Source organism: Pelodiscus sinensis, chromosome 1 (genome assembly GCF_049634645.1).
Source record: "Pelodiscus sinensis isolate JC-2024 chromosome 1, ASM4963464v1, whole genome shotgun sequence".
NCBI lineage: Eukaryota > Metazoa > Chordata > Testudines > Trionychidae > Pelodiscus > Pelodiscus sinensis.
This window is the reverse complement of record NC_134711.1, coordinates 59,810,121-59,833,568: the sequence shown is the minus strand read 5'-3', so window position 1 is coordinate 59,833,568 and position 23,448 is coordinate 59,810,121. Positions and strand designations below refer to the sequence as shown.

Sequence of the window (23,448 nt, the reverse complement as noted above, 5' to 3'; positions counted from 1 at the left end):
AGAAAGAAAGAAATCACTAGGGGTACGTCTAGATAGCAGCGCTATTTCGGGCATGCTATTCTCATGTTCCGGTAAACCTCGTTTCATGAGGATTAATGGACTTGTAGGAATAGCGGTCTATTTTGAACTTTGGCACTGTGTAGACAGTGCCAGATTTCAAAATAGATGATCTCAAAATAAGCTACGCAATTTGCGTAGCACAAATTGAATAGATTATTTCGAGCTAGTGCTGCTGTGTAGAGACACCCTAATAGAGTGAGAAGCAGATAGTAACTCTGCTTCCCCTCTACAGTTAGGCAAAGGGGGTCTTGCAGAATTGTTTGTGCACACCAGCATGTCCTATGAATCCTCTCTAACGATCTCGAGGAAACTTTTTTGTGAGGGTGATCTGCAATCCACTACCCAAGGTTTCTGGGGAGGACTGCATTATTTCTCCCACAGTGATAGGCCACTTTCCCACATCAATAATTATTTCTGCAGGCACCATTGCAGTACACAAGCTAGCAGCATGTATCCCCGATCTATAGCTGATTGCCTGTAGGAGCTGTTTCCTATTCGCCTCTGTAACCCTCAGCAGAGGGAATTCAGCCAAAATCTCCACCACCTATGGAAAACAGTGCCAGTATTCAGTTTTGTTGTCCTAGAGGCATGCCTGTGAACTATTCACCTCCCTCCTGGGCTATACTCACCATCGTTCTGACTGCTTCTCCTTTATGAATCCCAAAGTTAAGTGAGAATGCAGTGCTTGCCAGTTGTGTGGATCAAGGGGAGTGAGTTCAGTATGCCAAGTTTTCACAGTAGTACCTCTATATATGGTATCTTTTGCAGCTGCAGAAGTTATCTTGAGAATCTCTGCATTCACACCAGCCACACGGCACAGCCAGATAAGGAGAGGAGGGAAGAGAACACAAGCTGACACGTTCCAAGAGATGCTGCAAGCTTCTGCTGCTGCAGATACACTTGTACATGCTGTATACTCTTGCAAACCTTTGGGTTCAACAGTTCCATGCTCGCCTCCCTCTGCAGCCCACAGAGTACTGCATTATATGTGACATCAGGCACCGTACCACTGTACTGTGCCTGTCACTCCACCCTGAGGGATACTGCAGCAAGCACAGCAGTACATGCACTGACCTGTGAGATACATGGTTGGTATATGTGTTCTGTGAAATGGAAATGACTGTTCATTCTCCTTGAAAAGTTCTTTTCCCTGTATTTATAAAATTTCATTCAATTATAACTGTGTCTGTTTGCATGGATGTTGAATAAAAGTCTATTTATGGAAACTTAATTCATTTTTATTAGTTCACAACATATGCTGGTTGAGGCTGACGTTATTCACAGTTGATAGGTGCATATGCAATGTTATATTACTATGCACACTATGCATTACAAGGCTCATAACGGGGTGCAAAAAAAGCAATGCAAGGCAGAGCACACTAAACCAACACAGATTACTGTGTCTTACTATTAAAATAGTATTTTAAAGTCTCCATAAGCTATATAGCTTCATGCTGAGTTCTTCTTATAGGTCTTGTACTTGGCTGCTCAAAATCAGCAGACATCTGCTCCTTCAAGGCAAAAACTTTTTCTCTCTTTGCTTCACAAATATTATGAGGGACACAGCAGCTAGCTATAACGATTAGGATCTTTTTTCACTGAAGTCTAATCTCATGGGTAGACTGTACCAGCAACCTTTCAGATAGTCAGACACACATTCTACTGTCATTCTGCACCTTCTGAGTCTATAGTTAAAGCAATGCTTTACTGTTGTCAAGGTGGCCAGTGTATGGCTTTGTGAACCACATGAGTAAAGGCATTAGATCTCCCAGGATCACTATTGGTATATCAGCAATCCACAGTGATAGTCTTCTGGTCTGGAAAGAAAGTCCCTGCTTTACAGCTTTCTGAAGAGGCTTGTGTTTTTAAAGATGAATGCATCATGCATCTTCTCTGAGCAGCCTACCAGCACTTCCAGTACTACAGAAAAGTACCCCTCTCTGTTGGTGTACACTGGAGTAAGGTGGTCTGGTACCAAAATAGGGATGTGTACTATCCATTGCCCCACCACAGTTCTGCAACTGCATTACTGCAAAACCATCCACTATGTCCTGCATGTTGCCCAGAGAGTGAGTCCTTCATAGGAGAACATGGATGCTTGCATCACAGCAACCCCCAGAATGAGCTTCCCAACACCATATTGATTCTCAACTGATTAGCAGCAATCTGGTATTGCAAAACATCCACACAGCATAGACGTACACAGCACATTTCATTGGGGTGTGCATCCAAAGAATTTTTTTAAAATGCACTTTGACCTCCCCCCCCCATTAGCCACGCCCCTGACCCCCATTAGCCATGCCCCTGGAGGGTAACCCTCTCCAGGCAAGATGGGCACATAACCAAAAGTAAAAAGTGTTATGTGACCCCCGACCCAAGGACTTTTCCCACCATCCTCCTACCAATAGGGATTCGTTTTGCCCCCACCAACTCCCCCCCATGCAACTATCCTGCAATTGCATTAATCCAATGTGTCTGACATTAATGCGGGGGTGGAGAGGCTGGGGGGGGGGGGGAAGAGTTCCCTCTAAGAGTTTCCTCCCATGAGTAGAATGAATTTTGTGTTGTGCACCAGTACTGAATTCATGTGATTTGTTTGGATGTGCCATTGTGGCACCCAAGTTATTAATAAATATCTACCTTTCCCCTCTGTTGCCATGTCTCCTCCCCTTGCTCCATCTACTCCCCTGGTGCCTGCTGCCTCCCAACCCCTCACCCTCCTCTGCTGTCCTGACTCCTGCCGTTCTCACTGCCCTCAGCCTTCCTGAGACCTGCTCCTCCTCCACCAGCCCTTCTCTCCTCCCTGTGCCCATTCCTCCAGTAGCCCCACTCTGATCATGTGAGCTACCCCTCCTCATCCCCTCTCCTAACACCTCCTTCGCCTCTCTCCTCTGGTGCTGGTCCCTCCCCTGCAGGTGTCTGCCCTTCTGCTTCACCCCCAGGCCCCTACACCTTCCCTTACCCCTGCACCCTCCTGGTGCCTCTCCCTTCCCTCACTGCCCCTGCCCCCTTTGCCCTTTTTTCCCTGGTGCCCATCCCCTCACCACCCACTGCCCCCATTCCCCTCATGACCCTGTGCCCTCACACATGACTTGCTCCAACCCCACCTTCCTCATGCCTATGCCTTCTGTCAAGCCTTCTGCCAGCACCTCCCACTCCAATCCCCAATGCCCTTCCCCTCTCCTCTTACAGCATCACCCTCCCACTGACACCTCCCCTCCTGCCCTTTTCCTCATTGTCTTCACTTTCCCCCTAGCATTTGTGTCTCGTCTACCCTGTCCCTTTGGTACCTTCCCCTTTCTTCCCCCTCTCTTCCCCCCCCGTACAAGCCCCTTCCACCCCTTCCCCTTTCTTCCTCCTCCACCTTCCCCCACTGCAAAAGCCTCTTCCTCTCCCATCCCTTCCTCTTATTTCCCCCCTCCCCCCCCCACCTTCAGCTTCTGCCTTACAGCTGCAAGGCTGGAGTCAGAGCCAGCCCAAGCTGCAGGGCCAGGGAGGGGCAGCCCCGGGGCGCCGTATGGTGCTGGAGGGCTGGGCGGGGGCGCTCCCGGGCACCTCGGGTGCTGTGCGGCGCTGCCGTGCTGAGCGGGGGCGCTCCCAGGCGCCTTAGGGCGCCGTGCCGTGCTGCTGGGCTGCGTGGTGCTGCCGGGCCAGGTGGGGCCTAGGGCGCAAAAATGGCTCGGGCTAGCCAGCCCGAGACATTAGGGTGTGCCTGAGCACATGCCAATACCACACAGTTATCACTGCCTCACTTTTCCACTCACTACAGCTTTCAGTATGGTGCTGCTGAACCAAAGGGCAAGCAAAAGCGCTGCTTGCAGATCTAAGAATGTGGCTTTGCACGTTCAACATTTCTTCAACCACTTTGTCATCACAAGCCTGCATGACAGCATGGTCCCGCCAGTCAGTGCTTGTTTCCTGGGCCCAGAACTGGCACTCCACCATCTGTGCACTGTGAATGCAGCCAACAATTCTGAATTACTTTTGTCCATGTTACACAGCAATCTAGTCTTCAAGGAATCATTTCCCACAGCTTTTCTGGCAATACTGTAAATACAGCAGGATCAGACATCCCTTACTTGCAATGCTCATCATAGTAGTACGGAACTATGCAAGATCCAGGCTTCTCAGAGATGACATGCACCTAGGTTTATGGGGCTTTAGAAAAAGAGGCACAAAACATTATGGGATGGAGAAAACTGCATTATAGGACATAGAAATCATTTTCCCAGTCACCCTTTTGCAATTCATTTGCCTCCACGAGGCATTGCAAACCATTCCCAAAACACCCTGCACTGATTGATGGCAGGTTGCACAGTGGGATATGCATGGGTGCGCTGCACTGATACAGGTAATGCACCACTGACACAAGGAACATAGTGTAAATATGCAAAGGTGATTTAATTATCATGGTGTCTGTACATCATCATCATAACTTATGTGAATGTAATTTTGTAATGTAGACATACTCTGGAAAAAATCAGGCTTGTTGTAGTACTCCCTCGTTTGCATCATAAAAAATACTTTTGAAGTCATCTATTAAAACAAAATATAATATTTGCATCCTTACAATCCCAAAGCATGTGTACAGCAGACTGAAAATGGGTAAGGGAACAGACATTGATTTCAGATTTTGAAAGGATTGTTAGTAAAAACCAAGGAATAAAGCTATTTTAACATAGTTGGTAGTGCCTTCAAAATGCACTTTAGTGTATGGGTTTAAATTATTTTGATGGTTAAAAGTTTCTGCCTCTTTTTTGAAATACTCCTGTCTTGGTTTAAAAAAAAATCCATAGGGATGAATACCAACTTAAAACTTGTCTATGGCAAAGATGGCAGATATATTAAAGATGTTTATTTTATGCTTATATTTCTCTGACAAAATACTCTTAGATTTGATTTCTTTTGTTCCCCCCCTCCACCCCTCTCAATTTTGATTTGTAGGCAGTAATAGAAATTGTGAATATATCAGAAAATCAGAGTGTAATTCAAATATTCGTCAGAGGATGGCCTCCGTGGGTAACACTGCACTTCATTCTTGTATGTCTTGCAAGATACTAAACAGAATACTTTATCCATGGAACAAATGGGATTGGGCACTGTGTACATTGCTCATAGTCATTCCATTTTTTTCCCGGAACATACAGTTCTGGCAGCAACAAGCAGACAAACTCAACAGAACTTTTGGATTAGAAATATGAATATGTTAAGTTTTTAATAAAATTTCTTCCTAAATGCTAATTGCACAGCTATTTTATAAACTCTCTTCTGTTTTCCTCAGGACTTGCAAATCGAGCGAGAGAGGAGTGTTTACAATATATCTGGTGGCTGCACAGCCCTTGTTGTTGTGTATATGTTGGGGAAACTCTATGTGGCAAATGCTGGTGACAGTAGGTAAGCAAAGCAACTCTCTCTAGTTTTGGAATTTTTTTGCCTAAAAATAATTATTTCCTTTTCAACAGGCAATTAGCAAAGTAGCACAATGGGGCCCTGATCCTTGATTGGAATTCCTTTCAATTTAAATAATATGCCTTACTGTTTATATTGTTCTGTTGCAGAAGGTATTTAGTAGAAACTAAAACTAGCATAAGACCTGTCTTCCGATAAAATGATCTTTAGAGAAGTTGAATTTTCTGGTGTTCCTTGTTGGCAGTCTCTTAATGACTCTTGTGTAGTATGAAATAAAAAAATCATTTTTACTGTGTGTTCTAGTGCAAGTTTTTTATTAACCACTGTTTGAAAGAGTTGAGTATTTCTGTTTGAGAATTGAAAGAACTTTTAGAACTAGAATTTGCTTTTGTTCCTCCAGTCTAGTCTGAGAGGATCTCCTAGCTAATTCTTGATGGGTGCAGAGCCAATCAATTGTGATAGATGTGGCTAGTGCTTTTGTAACTGGGGACATGACCAGGAAAGGATTAAAATAAATAAATCCTGATTTATGTATTCGCCTATCCCTTGATGGACTCCTCAGAAGTTCAGGTCACTTACCTAATCTCTTATTTAAATAATGATGACGACAATTATAAAAAATTTGCCCCTGGAAATATTACTGAGAAGAAGCTGTTTTTCCAGTCTTCTGATGAAGTAGGCCTGCACAACATATGGCCTGCGGGCCGCATGCGGCCTGAAGAGGCTCACTGTGCGGCCCATGATGACTTTTGGAAATAATATTTCCTCCCTTCTCTCTTCCACTCTCCTCTACTCGCCTTTTGAAAGCGGTGCTCTCTTGTGACGACAGGGACACAAGCTCTGGCCCCGCCCTACGCCCGTGTGTGGCCCCGCCCCCACTTCCGGCTCCCGTCCCAGGACTCGGCCCCCCCTACACACCTGTCGGCTGGGCGACCGCTTGCGCAGCGCAGACCGCTGTCAGAACGCCACACTCCCCGTGCAGCACGGGAGTCAGCGCTGTTGGAGCGCAGGGGGGGTTGCCCTCGCCGCCACAGGGCGGCCCCGCCTCGTTACAGCTTGCCAGCTGGTAAAATCTACGCCCCGTCGATATTGTAACTTGTATCAGAGCGAAAAAATTTTGCGCTGAGATATTTCTTCTCTTTATGTGTGACTGTGAGTCTTTCCCTTGTGTATGAATTTATTCAACAAAATCTTGAGCTTTCAACAAAATCTGTTGTTGCATGCTGAAGCCCGGTGGTGTGGGGTTTTTTCTGTATGCCCGACACGTGGTGGAGTGGTTTTTTTTTTTTTTTTAAAGCCGGCGTATTCAGTATTTTTTTGGAGAGCATCTGGCAACCCTTCTTGCGGCTCGCAGCTGTTTTCTTTGGAGTAATATGGCCCTCTCCACTTTCCGAGTTGTGCAGGCCTGTGATGAAGTCAAAACTTAGGGTGAACTTAATGGAAATCTCTCTTTCTCTTTCCCATACCATCTCCAGGGAGAGAGAGAGACTGTTCTTGTAAGACTTCCAGTCTTTCTGCTGTTTGTGTAGCAGCTCTGTCATACTGGGAAAGAACAAGCTGAGAAAAGTAGGGAGGGAAAAGTAGGTTATTCTCTGTGTTGTATGAAGCAAAACTGCATTGGCTTGAAAAGGGGAGTAGTCAGCCCTAACATTAGACAGAAAGCCATTAGAAGAGAACTGTATATGGATTTTTCTGTATGTGCACACGCATGCTTGTGTGTGTGCATTTTCACAGTTTCATTATGTATATGCATGTATTAGAAAAGATAGCGAGAGAGCAGATATAGTGCTGCACAAAAGCCTTAGAGTTTTAAGGGGGCAGTAGGCCTAGAAATCTTAAAGGTAGCAAGAGTGATTGCTTGCACACCCAGTCCTAGTTCTCTGCATGCCGGTGCTATGATTCTTCTTGATGTTTGTTAGACACACGTTGAATTAGGAACAAGGCATCGCATGCTTTTATTTTGCACTACTCATTAATTTCATGTTGACAAAAGACACCTAAAATGTGAAGCTCAAGTCTCGGCCGGGGGGGGAGGAGAGGAAGGAGGACATCACATCAGGCCAAGGTGAAGATGACCAAATAAATGAGAAATGCATATGCACATTGCATAACACCTACGTTAGAGGTAAACAATCCACAGAACTACTAGCCACATGACTCGGTCTCTTGCCTTATTTTAAAAATAATCACAGCTGGTTTCTGCTAGCTTAAAAGATAAGAAAGTGGATCTCTCCCTCTTCCAGGAGCTGACTAGGTTAGAGGAGACGTTATTGTGTTATCTTTTACAGTCCGAGCAAAAGTCTCAGCATCTTCAGCACTGCCTCATGCTGTTCATACAAGAAATGCTCAGACTTAGGAGCAACTGGGAATACTCAGTTTTAACATAACTAAAATCTGTACACTAGCTTCTTTTAGATCTTCTAAGATTAAATTTCTCTAGACTGACTTACAGACGCTTATTTAATCACTCTAATGAAGTTCACAAGACACTATCCTAAATTCAATTCCTGTCACTTCAGCTTTTAGCTCAGAATTCTGTCTTCTGCATGACTAAAGGAGTGTGATTAGAAAGTAGCAGTCATTGACTATGTCACAGGTGATTTAATTGGAGGGGGCTTTGCTCTTTATTCTGCCCCATAGATTGTTCTGGAATGGGTACTTTAATATAAAACCCTGTATAACTGGGTTTTCGGAAGTGTTCTTTTTGGTCTGCAGTAATTTTACTTTTGTTCCAATGTGACTAAACTTGAAATGTTTGGAAAGAAGAAAGTGCTCTATCGTAGAATATATTGCTTGTGTATCTTTTTTTATCAAGACCTAAGTGAGAACAGACCATGTCCTCAAAAACTTTCCTTATGTAGGAGCCTCTGGTGGTTCTTGGAACTGAGTGGAATATTTACATGGGCAATGTTCTTAGTGCTAGTTATTCAAATGGATCTTCTGGAGTAAGCCTAAGTCCTCTGATCCCGCAGGGAAAAAGATGTTCCAGTCCAAAAACCTGGAAGTGAAGTTTTTGATTAGTCACTTGAATTGTTACTGAGAATTCTGTTGGATCTGAGTGGCCTTTGAATCTCTCCAAAGTGTATGCTCGGAAAAAGAGGAAGCATAGAAATAAAGAGGCAACTAATTTGGCTACTGGGACAATCGGAGAAATGGAGAACCTGCCGAAGGAGCTTAGCTTGTTTAGCCTAACAAAATGAAGACTGAGGGGAGAGATGACTGCTGTCTATAAATACATCAGAGGGATAAACACCTGGGAGGGAGAGGAGATACTTAAGTTAAGGGTCAATACTGGCAAAAGAATATAAACTGTCCATCAACTAGTTTAGGCTTGAAATTAGATGACAGTTTCTAGCCATTGGTGGGAGGTCTGAAAAAGCCTTCCAAAGGGAGTACTTGGGGAAAAAATGTAAGTTGTTTCAAGAATCAGCTTGATAAGTTTATAGAGGGGATAGTATGATGAGATTGCCTACAGTGACAGATGGCCCCTCCCTGTCTACTCTTAATAAGTACAGGCAGGCCCCAGGTTACGTACAAGATAGGGACTGTAGGTTTGTTCTTAAGTTGAATTTGTATGTAAGTCGGAACTGGCGTCCAGATTCAGCCGCTGCTGAAACTGACCAGCGGCTGACTACAGGAAGCCCGAGGCAGAGTTGCTCTGCCCTGGGCTTCCTGGAATCAGCTGCTGATCAGTTTCAACAGCGGCTGAATTTGGACGCCTGGGACAAAGCAGCTGGAGGCACTGCCGGGTAGGTCCCCACAGCGCCGCATGTCAGCGCTGCGGGTGACCAACCTGGCAGCACCCCAGCTGCTCTACCCCAGGTGTCCCCAAGTCAGCCGCTGCTTAAACTGATCAGCGGCTGATTCCAGGAAGCCGGGGCAGAGCAACTCTGCCTCGGGCTTCCTATAGTCAGCCACTGGTCAGTTTCAGCAGCGGCTGACTTGGGGACGCCTGGGGCAGAGCAGCTGGGGTGCTGCTGGGTTGGTCCCGTAGCGCCGAGGCGTTGTCGGCAAGAAAAGCCTGGTCTGCTGGGGGGGGGAGGGAGGGGCACCTCTGGTCCCAGTCGGATGCCAATCATCACATTTCTACTCCAGCAGAACTGTTGCTGTTGACTCCTTTTAAATGTGTATGAATGACTGCAGTGAACCAAGGGAACACTGATGGGGGAAAGGAGGGACAAAGGAGGCAGTTGCCCCAGGGCCCAGGGATTCAAAAGGGTTGGGGACTCCCAGATGCTGTCGCTACTACTATTAAAAGGGCAGTGGCCAGAGCCCTAGGCCCTTTAAATTGCTGCTGAAATGCTCCACTGTGTGTTCTGTGCAGCTCTGAGAGCTGAGGGGAGGGGTCCCCAGCCTCGCCCCTTCTACCCAACGCCTCGCCCCATTCTGGGATTGTGGAGCTGCACTCCAGCCACACCTTGCTCAGGGGCCCATTCAGGCTGTCTGCTCCCTGGCTAACAGGGTAGGCTCATCAAATGTAGGTGGGAGACTTTTCTTTCCTGGGTGCTACATCTGTGCTGTGGAATTCTCTCAAAAGAAGAAATTCCTCATTACTTCCAGAAGTAAATGCAAAAGCTATTTAACTTAGCTTACCCTCAGTTTTTCTCATGCCTGCTCTGACTCCCATCCTCAACCCCCTTCCATTCACTTGCATATTAGCACTCCCTGTAAAAATGTACACACGAATCGCTGTTTCCTACAGGCTAGAATACTTGGAAGAAGATCACATGTTGCAGTGATATGAACTGTAGAAGTACCAAGTTAAATCTACTTTGTACAGACTCTTGTCCTGAAATAGAGCGACTGGAAATTCAGTGTCATTTTAAAACAGGAGGGGTTACAAAGATGGATTTTAAAAGGCTTTCTAGTAACATAGAAATAAGGTATCTGCAGGAAACAATGAGAACAAGGAAAAACTAAGTGTGAGACTTGAATAATAATGGGCTCTGCAATGCTCAGAGTTATGGCTGTGGTATTCAGTTTAACCACTAAAGCTTCTCAAATCTAATCATTTCATGCCATGTACGCTGGCACTGTTGTATAGCAGCTGTCCCTTTGTAGTTGATATGTAATTATACCATGAAAAGACTTTAATTACCATATTACTAAATTACCAGCAGGCAGTCTTCTGGCACAGCCCTAGTTCACTTCAGCATGTACTACTAGACTTACCAAGCTGAACATTTTCAGTTGGGTATGGAAGGGAGGAAAACTGAGCTAATTCTAAGTTTTGTGACATACTCTTATTGAGCATGATGTTATGGTCTTAGCTGATGATGCTCATGTCAATGATGTAATTAAATTTTTGCTAACCAAGGAGTTGCAGTTCTACAGTACTTATGTAGGAACCGCACAGGATGTTAGCATCCTACTGAGAGAGCCACTTCTGCTCTTTAATTGGCAGGCCTGACCATTCTTAGATTGTCATAAACATACCTTCTTGAACAGTGAAAATCTATATCTGAACTTTGGCCAAAGATTTTTAATGTGTCTTACTCTCTAAGCTAAACAGCAGCCTACTTAGCACACTGTCCCCTTCAGGGGAGAAGGGAACACAGAAAGAAAGTCTTTCAGTATTTTCCTTTTAAAGGTATGGGTCCCAAGGTGAAGCCATCTATTTGGTTTCCTTCAAATGTTATGTGAAATGAGTGCTGGCAAAAAGGATATTCAGCATTGTTTGAGCAAGGTTATCTGGGTAGTTAAGTGGAGCACTGTTGTCTTGTATTCAATAAGTAAAGTTTTCAATGTATATTGGTCTTAGTCTATTATGCTGCGTTTTGCATACCCATGTAACATACTCTGGCCTGATTACTTCAGAATATGTATCTGAATAGCTGCTTTGTGTAAAACAGTAAATCCTCCTTGTGCACTAATTCAATAAAATATTCAGTTGAATAATTATATAATTATTCAATATAATATACAACGTTATAGTAACTTCTAATTTTAAAAAAACCTGATATGAGTTTTGTCAAATTTCTTTTCGATTTGCTTTGGAAGATTTTTTTCTGTTGTTGCTGGAGTGTTTTAAATTTAGTCAGTAGTTCAGGGATCATAAACGAGGAAATGGACAGATATTCTTTGCTGATTACTAGCCAGTTACAGTTTCAGTGTAACACTTGCACAATATCATTCTGATTACTTTTATATGATATCAAGAAATTAAGGCTATGTCATAAAAATTCCTTTAGTTTTCATGGTGGCCCCAGTACAGATCTGACCATTTTATTAGAGAATGCAAGAATCACCGTTTTATACTGCATCATACACAGTGATACTATGAAGTTGTTCAAGAACTGCACTTATATCACTCCATTTAGAAATAATCAGCTTGTCTTTTATTTTCCCCACAAAGTCACAAAACTCTGGTCTATCTACAGATAGATTCTTGAACTTTATTTGTTTACAAAAGAATAAGATGAAAGCAGGGGATGACGGTCTGGACTTGACTTTGCTTAATCTGATTTTTTTTTAAATATTTTGTCTTACTACCTTCCCTGAACTGCCACCTCAGAGAAAGGAGTGTTCTCTCCTTTTAAAATGTCGGACATAGCTGGATTTCCAGGGAAAATGTTCTCTTCCTTTTTCTAATGTGCTTCAGGTAAGTTAGATGACAGTAGCACACTGGGTAGCTTTTTTTATACAGGGTATTCACATTTGGGTTAAGACTAATCAGTCTCAACCTTGTTCCTGGAGTCACATGAAAATAAATATTATATTCTTAAAAGAGGAGAAAATTAAACTAATGTATACAGTGTTGAAGCCTTCTTTACATTTGGTTGCAATTAAAGCGATCTTCTCCCAAAACTAGCTACATAGCTCTCTGAGGGTATGTCTACACTGTGGCGCTCTTTCAGGATACTTCTGGTATCCCAAAAATAGCTATTCTGCATCTTGACAGAGTGCCTGTTATTTCAAAATAATGGGTGCACTATTCCAATATCCCTGTAAACCTCATTCCATGAGGAGTAAGGGATTTGTTGGAATAGTGTTCTATTTCAAAATTTGGTCTTGTGTAGACTGTGCCAAATTTCAAAATAGACTATCTTGAAATAAGGTATGCAGTTTGCATAGCTCAAATTGCGTAGCTTATTTTGAGCTAGGGCCACAGTGTATACGCACCCTGAGTGTATTTGCCATTCTCTTCTGGGATACACATATTCACTCTCATTTCGTTATTGTAGTCATTAATAGTCTGTAGAAGTGGAGCTTACTTTTACAGTTAATCATTGTGCAAACTAGATGAGAAAGGCAAGGATATAGCCATGTGGCCATTAGCTGAAGCACAACGCTATAATGTAAATGGAATTTTCAAAAAGGGAAAATTCAAGGAGCAGAAATCCCAACACATTAGTGTGGTCATTATGACGGCATTACTCCAAACAGTTTTAGCAATATGATTTGCCATATATCCAGAAAAAAGGTGCCAGTACTCCAGGGGAAAAGTTGTTGAGCTCTGCCTGGAGGTGCCGGTACTGCATACTGGGCAGTACCATCACAAAAAAGCACTGCATATATCTATAGGCCCATTTAAAAATTAAGCATGGGGTAGCAATTTGCCTAGTGTCGTACTATTTTTGTTTTACTTTTTAAGATTTATAATAATACTTAAGATTTTACAGGTTTCTTATCTTTCTCTTCTGATTTTCTTCATTAGCTAACCTAGACTTGCTTTGTCCTTTTTTCTGTCAATGCAGACTGGATTGAAACTACCCTTTTAAAACAAAGCTGATGTTTTAAAAATTAAAATTTCTCTCTATCCTCCAGCTACAATCTGGTGTGCAGAAACAGTCTGTCTGCACTCAACAGAGAATCGTGGAAATAAATGTACTGTCATTCACTTTGGGAACATGTAAGCAAATCCCACATTCCCTCAATTTTCTTTGTGTCTCCCCTGCTTTGGAAGCCTGGTGTATATGCCTAAGGGACTTGCTCTCTCTCCCTGTTTTTCATCCTCTTTGTGCAAGGAGACATTAGAATTGAAGAAAGATTAAAAAAACAGCAATATTTCAAGTTTTACAGCATTTTATCCTGATGAAGTTGTTGGAGTTGTTTTTAAATGCCAAAGTAGTCTGTCCTCCTTTAATTATTTCAATTTCAAAGTAATCATAGTAGTTGACAAAGATAAGCACAAGCTTTCCTGATCTCAGTTGACAGTGATTTTCAGAAAACCAGGCTACAATGATCCATTTTGCAATGAAGAGACATGGGTTAGATCAGCAAGTCAGGAGAGTTAGAGAAAGGAATTAGGTTTCAAGACAAACTGAATGAAAAAGAAGCCTAGAGTCCCTCCCACACATGGATTCCTTTGAAGACAAAGCCACATTCCTACCTCTTCTCCAAAGCTTGTTTTTTCTATGAGAGAGCTTGTGTTACATCCATAGCCCTTAAGCTAACAATCTAGCAGGTATTTTTGGCCATTGCAAACAGTAGTTTATGCAAAATGGGTCATCAGTCCTGACTGTCCTACTTTTTTCCACACGAGGTACTGGCATTGCAGGTTATGTGGAAGTGTAGGGTACATTACTTTTGCAGTAATTTCAAAAGATAGACTAGCCACTTTCTGTTTACCAGCTCCAAAGATGCATGCCTTCTCATGCTTTCTCACCTATAGGATTTCCACTTTTTAACTACATTAGCCATTGTAAATGGAATCACTTCCTGTTCATTTGTGTTGGGTTCCCATTTTATATGTGCATAGTGAAGGAGGGAATCCATGCCCTGACCCGATAAACAAGGATGGGAGAGGGGAAATGTTCTCCCAGATTTTATGAATGGGAGACTGAAGCAGGTGAAGGTCAGACTGGAAGTCTATGGCACAGTTGAGAACTGAATTCAGGTCTCCCAGTGCAGTACATTAACCACAAGAATACCCTCCTATCTATGCCTTTTTAACAGATCACACAAGGGAAGCTCTTGTGGATACTTCATTAATCTTTTTAGAACCAATACTGAGACAAGATCAGGCAGACAAAGAGCCACAAATCTTTTTAGTCTGTTAGAAGGAAGCTTCCCAAGTTCGCTTGGATTGTACCTCAAGTCTGTTGAGAACCCTGATTTGCTGGAAGCCTGTTTCAACTTCTCCTGACCCTTGGACTCTGTGGGCTTTTCAGGTAACTTAAGCAGTTACAACTCATCAGCATCTAGCTAACAGTCCATTTTCTAGTTTCTTAGAGCTGTACTAGATACCGGGGTTCTGCCTCAACTCTGTGCATGTATATGTGCAGGAACTCTAGAAAAAAACTTTGCCATGATATTGGGCAGATATTATTGCCCAGACTAAGGGAAGCTGAGAACACTTGTTAGTTGGGTTGTAGAAAGTAGTGCAGTGGTCCTAACTGGACCAGTACTTGGTGATATCTGTGATGACTCTAAATATTCCTTCTTACTTTACATGTAGATTAGAGAGGATTTTTGTCTGTCTGCAAGGGTACCCTCCCGTCCAATGTGCCCACACATTCTATAATTATTTCTTGAAATTATATGCATAAGGAGACTTACACCAACATAGACTTAACTTTTCAGGTAGTTTGCAACCATAGAGATCCTTCTAGATTATTGCTTGATGCTGGATTCCTAAAAAGGGACAACTGCAAAAAACCTGACCTTTTTCCAGGACCTGATATCCAGGAAGCTATCAACCAATGTGAAAGATGTAGACTTGCACAGTGATCTGTTCATTTAGATTTGCTTACTGTAGGACACTTGTCTTGGGAACTAAACCAGAAAAAGAAACCAGACAAATAAAACCCTCCCAAAACCACCATTTGGTGCAATATGTAGCAGCCCCCGTCCCCCCAACAAAAACTATAAAGTCATGCCACTATGGTTCTGTCATTTCTCTGGCCTACCCAATAAATATACTTAGTCATAAGCATTATACTGTGCTAGAGAGACACAGTTGTGTATCATTACTGTAACAATGCTGTATCCAATTTTATCACTGCTTCTTTTTTACTAATTCCCTATTCAGAGTAGTAACTTTATAGCTAGCCTTCTTTCAAAACTCATGGTTGTCTATCATGCAGATTTGCCTTGGGAGATATCCAGACAATGTACCAAACCTTTGGACTCCCACTTAGTCACCTTCCATCCACACTAGTTCCAAGAACCCTCATACTCCAATCTCCAAAGGATATATCCGCACCAACATAGCCTACCCACTCTCAACTTATATTCAGTTAGAAAAACCCATGTTAGGCAACATACAACTTCATTTTGTTTCGTGGAATGTCCAACCATATAATTATATCAGTTGTTTTATTTCTGTGATGGAGATATACTAACTTCCTTTTTATGGGTGGCCAAGGCTCTGTTTTGTACATTAAGATGGCTCAAATTACAGTTTATACAATCAACTTTATTTACATATTTTTATCATACAATACTAGGGTTGGACAAGAACTCAGGAGGTCTAGTCCAACCCCTGCTCGAGCAGGACCAACCCCAACTAAATCATCCCAGCCAGGACTTTGTCAAGCCTGGCCTTAATAACCTCTAAGGATGGAGATTCTACCACCTCCCTAGGGAACCCATTCCAGTGTTTTACCACCCTCCTAGTGAAATAGGTTTTTTCCTAATATCCAACCTAGACCTCTCCCACTGCAACTTGAGACCATTGCTCCTTGTTCGGCCATCCGTCACTACAGGCAGTCCCCGGGTTACATGGAGCCGACTTACATCGGATCGCTACTTACAAACGGGGTGAGGCAACCCCACACTAGCTGCTTCCCCCCAGCAGACCAGGGAGACACAAAGCTAGCGCCCCCCCTCCCCCCCAGCAGACCAGGGAGACGCAGAGCGGCTTTTCTCAGCAGACACCTCAGCTTGAGAATAAAGGACTGAGGGAAGTGAGGTGTGGGAGAATAAAACTGAGCTCTGGAGAAATGTTTGGCTAGAGTTTCCCCTACAATATGTACCAGTTCCGACTTACATACAAATTCAACTTAAGAACAAACCTACAGTCCCTATCTTGTACGTAACCCGGGGACTGCCTGTACTGAGAACAGCCTCTTTCCATCCTCTTTGGAACCCCATTTCAGTAGTTGAAGGCTATCAAAATTTCCCTTCATTCTTCTGCAAACTAAACAAGCCCAGTTCCTTCAGCCTTTACTCAGAAGTCATGCATCCCAGCTCCCTAGTCATTTTTCTTGCCCTCCGTTGGTTATTCTCTGATTTGTTCACACCCTTTCTGTAGTGGGGGAGCCAAAAACTGGATGCAGTGCTCCAGATGTAGCCTCACCAGTGCCCAAATGGAGGGGAATAATCACTTCCCTTAATTCGCTGACAATGCTTCTACAAATGCAGCCCAATATATAGAATCCTCTCCGGATACCAATTTTGTATCTGCATCTGTATCCACAAAAGTGAGCTGTGAATATCCACTTCCACATCTGTGGATGTGAATACCTGTGGATATAAGGGGATATCTGCGATTTGCAGGGCTGTACCAATATGCTATTGGCTTTCTTGGCAACAAAGGCAAACTGTTGTCTCCGATCCAGCCTCTCATGTACTGTAATCCTCAGGTCTTTCTCTGCTGAGCCAGTCAGGTGGCTGTGTCTACACTGGGCCACTTATTCCAGAAAATTAGCCGCTTTTCCGGAATAAGCTGCGAGCTGTCTACACTGGCCCTTGAATTTCCGGAAAAGCAACAACGCTCTACTGTACAAAATCAGCCACTATTCCGGAAAAACTATTCTGCTCCCGCTTGGGCATAAGTCCTTATTCTGGAACACTGTTCCGGAAAAGGGCCAGTGTAGACAGCCCAGTAGTCTTTTCCGAAAAAAGCCCCGATCGCGAAAATGGTGATCGGGGCTCTTTTCCGGAAAAGCGCGTCTACATTGGCCACAGACGCTTTTCCGGAAAAGGGGCTTTTCCGGAAAAGCAGCCTGCCAATGTAGACGCTCCTTTTCCGGAAAAACTGAAAACGGAATAGTATTCCGTTTTAAGCAGTTCCAGAAATTCATGCCAGTGTAGACACAGCCGCCATGTCTACACTACAGAGTGTTGTCAGAAAAACAGCAGTTTTTCCAACAAAACCTGAGTTACGTCCACACTGCAATCGTGTTCTTTCAAAAGTAAACTGAAAAAAGAGGGGTTTTTCCAGCATTGGTAATCCTCTTTGTATGAGGAAGAAGCCTTCTTCTGAAAGAAGAGGCCTCCAGGAAATAACACAGTAATTTGGCCACTCCATCCACATTAATCAGAACTCTATAGTTCCCATCTCCTGGCCCCTCTTAAAGCTGCAGGCACCCTGGACAAGCGTTGTGGTAGGAAGCTGGCCTGACAGCAGCAGCTCACTGTGCAGCTCTCTCTGCCACAGGTCTTGCCCCCCAAGACAACCCTGGCCCTCACAGGGAGCATCCCAGGGGTCCCAGGACCCACCTGGGGGACCAAGAGGTGGGCACCCTCCTGGTCCGGAGAGGAGATCCTGTCCCTCCTCGAGCTGTAGGGTGAGGAGGAGACATTGCAGGATCTCTACTCCAAGCGGCGCAACGCCGATATTTTTGAGCGCATAGCCGAGTCCCTGGCGGAGCGTGGACACCCACCCTGGACCTTGGATCAGGTTCGGAGTAAGATTAAGAAGCTCCGCCAGGGATATGTCCAGGCCACAGAACGCAGCTCGCGCTCAGGGGCAGGACCCCATACCTGCCCCTGGATCCTGGGGGTTGCGGAAGCCTCTTCCCCACCTGTCATGGTGGACTCCAGCCTCTAGAACCCCATCATCATCTGGCCAGAGATCACGGCGGAGGAGGAACAGGAGGACCAGGACCAGCTGGAGCAGGAGGAGCAGACAAACACTGTCATCCTGACCCTGGAGCTGGTGCCTGTCAGCCAGGACGTCTCTCAGGCCTCGTCGGACACCGGGGAGGGATCTTCAGGTGAGTGGTCTTAGTTTTTCACACAGAGGATGGGGAGGCTGGTGCACAGCGGGTGGGGGGATGAGTGTCTCTAACACTGCTCGGGCTGGACATCATGCTGCAGTCCATGCGTGTGGAACCACGTGCTGCGTTAGTGTGCACCACACGGATGCAGCAGGCAGCCCCTGAGCATGGGTGGGATTCTGTTGCCAGGCTCAGGGGAGGCCACACACATCCTGCCATGACCCTCTCAGCACCTGCAATGGCTGAAAGCAGGCTAGCCACAAGAGCGCAGGCATGACCCGAGACACACTCGCTCCTGCAGGCAGTGCTGCAAACCACAGATGAGCATTCCAACACCAGGGAGGGCCAGGCTGCTCCTGACTCCTCTGCTGTCCATGAGGGGATCCCACTGTGGCCAGACACTTCCCTTGCCTGCTTGTCTGTGGGCCAGGGTGGAGGGTGGGAAGTGGGCAGCATGGTCCCCTGGGAACCTCTGGGCCCTGGTGAGACATGGCCCGTTATGCAGGCCACACATGGCCTTGCTCCCAGGATTTCCCCCTACTCTCCCTGAGGACTGTTGGTCTCTGCTTACAGAGGAGGGAATGGCCTCAGGGACAGTGTCTGCAGGGATGACTGACTGCCTCTCCCTCTTTGTGTTCTCCACAGCTGGAGCATCTGGGACTGAGGGATGAGCCATGCCATCAGAACCAGCGGCCAGAGCCCGGGGGGACCTCATGCACCAGCATATCACTATCCTGCACAACATGCAGCAGACCCTGGCACAGAAGGATGGAGGACTCAGAGTGGCAGAACCGCACATGGGACCAGCTCATGCAGCAGTGCAATACCATGTGTGCCATCATGTTTCACATGATGGCACACCCACCTGCTGTCACTGCTCCTGGCTACCACCCTCCTGGCCCCCTGCTATGCCCATTCCCCCTCTGCCTGCCTCCCATGCGATGCCTCTGCTACCTCCCCAAGTGATGCCCATGCCCCCTCTCTCTGTCCCCCCTGCCATCACTGACCCCGCTTCAGCCCCATCCCCTCGCCCGCCCGTCTGTGGTCTCTGGACCCACCCAACTCTGGCGAGGTCCCTGCAACTGAGGTAGTACATCTAGCCACCCCCTGCCACTCCATGTTATCTGATCCCCTCCCGGGTATCCACCCTCCGCCCCCCCCCACCTCCCACCCCCCCAGCCACCTTCTCAATGTAAGAGAAATACAGACTTCATTTTGTTGGAAACCAAACAGGTGTGTTTATTGAGAGGTCAGGGAAGGGTTGTGGTGGGGAAGGGTTAGGGCAGCAAGCCAGAGGCCCCTGTTGGGGAAGCTCTGGGGAGAATTACTGAGGTCCCTGAGAGAACCTCTCCCTCAGGGCCTCCCGGATGCGCACCCCAGCCTGATGGGCTTGTTGGATGGCAGCTGTTCTTAGCTAATCAAATGCTTGCCCCTCATGGCCAGCGTCTGCACCCCACCCTAGGAGGAAGGCCACCCCCTTCCTCTCCACAATGTTGTGGAGGATACAACATGCTGCGACCACCTCGGGGAATATTGTGCTCCCCCATGTCCAGGCGGGTCAGCAGGCACCTGAAATGCGCCTTGAGGCAGCCGAAGACACCCTCCACCTGGATCCTGGCCCAGTTCAGGTGGGCATTAAATTGGTCCCTGCTGGGGTCCAGGTGGCTGGCATAGGGTTTCATAAGCCACGTCATGAGGGGGAAGGCTGCATCCCCCACGATGAACAGTGGCATCTGCACGTCCCCAATGGCAAGTCCACGGCAGGGGAAGAATGTGCCTGCTTCCAGCTTGTCATAGAGCAGTGTTTCTTAAACTGTGTTTCTTAAACAGAATTCAAAATGGCTGCCCTTAAAGAGGTGTTCCTCGGTCTTAAAATTTAAGAAACACTGTTGTAGAGGCTCAAGTTCTGAAAGACACGGGCATCATGTGTCCTGCCTGACCACCTGACAAAAATGTCTGTGAAGTGTCCACGGTGATCGACCAGGGCCTGCAGCACCATTGAGAAGTAGCCCTTCCTATTAATATACCAGGCCGCTTGATGTTCCAGTGCTTGGTTCAGGATGTGGGTCCCATCTATGGCTCCAGTGCAGTTCGAGAACCCTAGGGCAGCAAATCTGGCCATGGTCGGGTCCAGTTCTCCCAGGCGGATGACCCACTGCAGCAGGATTGAGTTGATGGCCCTCACCAACTGCAGACGGAGACAAACGCACAAAACAGAGAATGAGAGAGGGAGTGCTTGAGCTCTTGGGAGGTGCCCGCCCCCCTCCCACTCCCTCTCCTCCCCCAAACACCCCAGGATCCACCCCCTATGGGACCACCCCCAAGCAGCTGGGCTGTGTGAGGGCAGGATGGCACAACCCCCCAGAGAGGGGGCTTCTCCCCACCCCCACCCCACCTTTCCCTAGGATCCCCCTTTTCCAGGCCCCAGAGTGCCTTACTTCCATGAGGAGGGCCCTGACAGAGGACTTCCACACACCAAACTGGTTGACCACCAACCAGTAGCTGGGGTGGCAAGCTTCCAGAGGGCGATTGTGACCCACTTCTCCGGGGGGGGGGGGGGAGGCCACAAGTGGGTGGCGCATCTGTGGAGGGTGGGGGTGAGCCAGACACACAGTTCCAAAAAGGTGGTCTTCCGCATGCAGAAGTTTTGGAGCCACTGCTGGTTGGCCCACCGCTCCATGGCCAGCCGGTCCCACCAGTCCGAACTGGTGTCCAGCCTCCAGAAACGCCTCTCCACAGTGGGTTGCAGTTGCCAGAGTGTAGCTCCCACAACCGGGGAGAGGGTCCCCAGAATGACCTTGGGGTCAAGCTCAGTCAGGACCAGGAAGGCAGCTGGCACAAAGTTCTGCAAAAACTGCAGCATGGCCACGTGGAGCCATCGCATTGCCATGGGGCAGCTCCAGCTCTATGGCATCAAGAGAAAAGCTGTGGCATCCAAAAAAGCAGGGCAGTCTCAGCAGGCACTGCGAGAGCTTTGCTGTCCTTCAAAGAGGTAGCAAGCACACAGCAGAAGTAGAGAAACAGCTGTCCAGGGTGGTCCCTTAAGCACGCGTCTCTGCAAGGCTCCAGCACCAGCACTCAGAAGCAACTGGTGGCCTGAAGTGGTTCCGGGTGGCCTTTTATATGAGAGCGCATCCAATCAGTATGGACACTCTCTTTTGCAAAAGCAGATCGCTTTTTCGATGCGCTTTTGTGTGTGGATGCTCTGTTTCGGAAGTATTTTCTGAAGATCTCTTCTAAAAAAACTTCTTCCGAAAAAGCCTGCATTCTAGACATAGCTTCAGTCTTGATGCCATCCCTTCTCAGTACTTTCACTGCCTCTACTCATATTTTGTCTTGTCCAGGGGCTTTCTCCTTTTTCACATTCCTAAGAGGCTCTGCAAGCCACTTCCTTCTGTACACAATCTATCACTCCTCAGGTCAGCATATGGATTTTGAATTCCTCATTTGAGTTCTTCTGAGGATCACTCTTTCAAAATACTCCAAACTTTGACTCATTCACCACATTTTCAGTACATTGTATTCATTTGATGTAAGAAGATTAATTAACATGCCTCATTTTTTTTCTCTTGCCCTGGCAAGTCTAGAGATGGTCTTCTCTCCTGCCTGTCCTCCTAGCTCATCACGTTACACTTTGTTACACTGTGTTTAGGAATGTTCTGATCGAGAAGCCTCGGATACACTGTGAAAACATTAAAGGTCTGATGAATCAATTGCATGTCCAGTTTCTAGTTCATGGACTTGTTCAATACAGACATGATTGGAATCATTGGCAGGGAATTTTTGCATGCCAACAGTAAGAAGCCCAGCACTTCTAAAACAACGATGCCATAATAGTTGATCAAAATCTTCTAAGATACAGCATGTCCAAAATAGCCAACTGTTCCACATATAAACCAAGAGGAAACACACCTGGCTCTGGCCAGCACTGTTTTATGTCTAAGTAGGTGCTAAAACCAAGAGTAGAATCTACCCAAAGTGCCACTGTTGTCCAGATGCATCTGTGGTTATACAGTCACCACTTTCTTAATTGCGTCCTTAAAAATATGATAGTTTGGCACAAGGATATTGCTGACAAACATTCCCGTGTAGAGGAAGTTTTATAATGAGGAGGTGAAACATTACATGTTGGTAGTTCTCACCATCTGTTCAATAAGCAAAGGTACAGTGATGGAAGTCCACCTAAAATCCTAAGGTAAGGTTAATAATGCCTGTTGTAGCTTTCCAATGCATAGTGTCTAATTTAAACCCCGAATTTAACACTGCTTGCCACTATATTATAGGATACTTTAAATCTACCCATGTCAACAGCCTATACATCCTTGCAGCCTATATATCCTTCCTGATATACTTCAGGAAGTTGCTAGTAGAATCGAGTGCACAAGATAATGCACAGATATGTCATAATCAGAGTTGAGACAATTGAAGTCACAACAAAGCTTTCTTGACACTGTTAAACCCTTAATGCTGTCACCCAAACAGACAATGGTTCAGTTATGGAAAACAAGTAGAGAACTATCCTGTAGCCCATGTGATTTGGCATACACACAACTCAAGCATCTTCTACACAGTACAGATTAGCCCTGGTTGATCTAGCTCTGCCTTAATTGATAAGAGTCCTGCGCGGAGCATCTGTAGCTGCAAAAATGAGTGGAGGATAGCCACATCCATATCCGCTGTTACAGATACCTGCGGATATACAGCAGATGCTTACAGATATGCAGGGCTCTTTTAATTGACTCTGCCCTGAATATGACTGATCTAGAGGGGCAGTTATTATCTCCATCGCTGACCCTAGTATCTGTGACTGTAGCAGAGATCCTCAGTTTATGAAGCATCTCCTGAAATGCCAGAGGTGCTTTCCCACTGAACAGGTGAGTGCAATGATTGGGCAATTGCATGTGCAATGGGTATGGAGAAAAAGCAATATAAGGAGATGACAAGTAGCAGCAAAGTATGGCCCCGCTATTTGTTTAGGTCATCAAATTGGCATGGGCGGTTGGTGCAGCTGGGGCTGAGGGAGCCAGGCCTTCAGCCCCACCTATAATCCCTCCCCCTTTGCTGAGGCTGTGCTCCCCAGGAGGGGACGCGG

At 45.9% G+C, this 23,448-nt stretch overlaps 1 protein-coding gene across 2 annotated transcripts in view; it reads left to right on the top strand.

Moving 5' to 3' along the window:
• The window catches only part of PPM1H (protein phosphatase, Mg2+/Mn2+ dependent 1H), a 194,880-nt gene that overhangs the window by 97,298 nt on the left and 74,134 nt on the right, over positions 1–23,448 (top strand). For both annotated transcript variants that reach the window (XM_075930876.1, XM_075930885.1), the window contains exon 4: positions 5,342–5,454. In XM_075930876.1, coding sequence (XP_075786991.1) covers positions 5,342–5,454 — 113 coding nt within the window. The remainder of the gene's footprint in view (positions 1–5,341; positions 5,455–23,448) is intronic.